This window comes from Pteropus vampyrus, unplaced genomic scaffold, assembly GCF_000151845.1.
Source record: "Pteropus vampyrus isolate Shadow unplaced genomic scaffold, Pvam_2.0 Scaffold158, whole genome shotgun sequence".
Lineage (NCBI taxonomy): Eukaryota > Metazoa > Chordata > Mammalia > Chiroptera > Pteropodidae > Pteropus > Pteropus vampyrus.
Window position 1 is genome coordinate 644970 of NW_011888939.1, and position 900 is coordinate 645869.

Genomic DNA, 900 nt, shown 5'->3' on the forward strand with positions numbered 1-900 from the left:
CTTTGCCTTCTCGGCCTTTGCTCTGCAGACAGCACAGTGCAGGGTCTGCCCAGGCCAGGTCAGGATAGTTTGAAATCTGATTTCTGGGGGTGTGAGGTCACGTGGAGGCTCGGCGGAGAAGTCCCCCGGTGGGAGTTGGGACTCGGTTCTAATCCTGCCTCACGGGTGCACAGGGCCAGTTCACCGGCGACCCCGGCCATAATCTTCCATTCTCGGGGCTTACGTAGGGGTTGAACCTGATCATCACCAAGACCCTCCCTCACCTAAATTTCTACGATGCCTGGGCGGCACAGCGACAAACAAACTGATTCCCGTACCACACGCCCCCGCCCCCGCCCCAGCCCTCCACCCCACCAGCGACAAACGACAAAGCTTTGCCCTCCCCAAGCCCCTCCCTCCTGTCCTACCCTAACCATGGGCGGCTCGGGAGCGAGGGCCGTGTTTACCTTGTGCTTTTTCTCCAGTTTGATGGCTTTCTGGGTGGCCTTCTGATCCTGCACCCACAGCTGCTGGTACCGGTGCTGCAGCAGGTCAAAGAAGGGGGTTGACGGCCTGTGAGGAAGAAGTCCAGGCAGGCTTGAGGTCTTAGAAGGGCCAGGAGCACCCCGCCCCCCACCGCCGGCACCGAGGGCATCTGTCAGACTGTCCAGCTACAGGGCAAATCGCTCTCCCCGAGGCAGTGAGCGGCTCTCTCCCGCCTTCAAAGAAGCGAGTGCCTTTCACGAGTCACTCAACAAACTGAGATTGCACACCGGCCAAGTGCTGGGCCTCAGAGGGTGACGAAGACTCTGTCCTTGACCAGAGTGTAGACAGGCTCCTCCGAGCCTTCTTCTCGACGAGGCCCTCATCCTTGGGGGCTGATCCTTGTCCCGCTAAAGCCAGTCTCAGCAAAGAACCTGC

The 900-nt window shown here is 60.1% G+C and overlaps 1 protein-coding gene across 1 annotated transcript in view; it reads right to left on the reverse strand.

Moving 5' to 3' along the window:
- CFAP77 (cilia and flagella associated protein 77) overlaps positions 1-900 on the reverse strand; it is a 123793-nt gene that overhangs the window by 29833 nt on the left and 93060 nt on the right. The window contains exon 4 of the mRNA XM_011370028.2: positions 447-552. Coding sequence (XP_011368330.1) covers positions 447-552 — 106 coding nt within the window. The remainder of the gene's footprint in view (positions 1-446; positions 553-900) is intronic.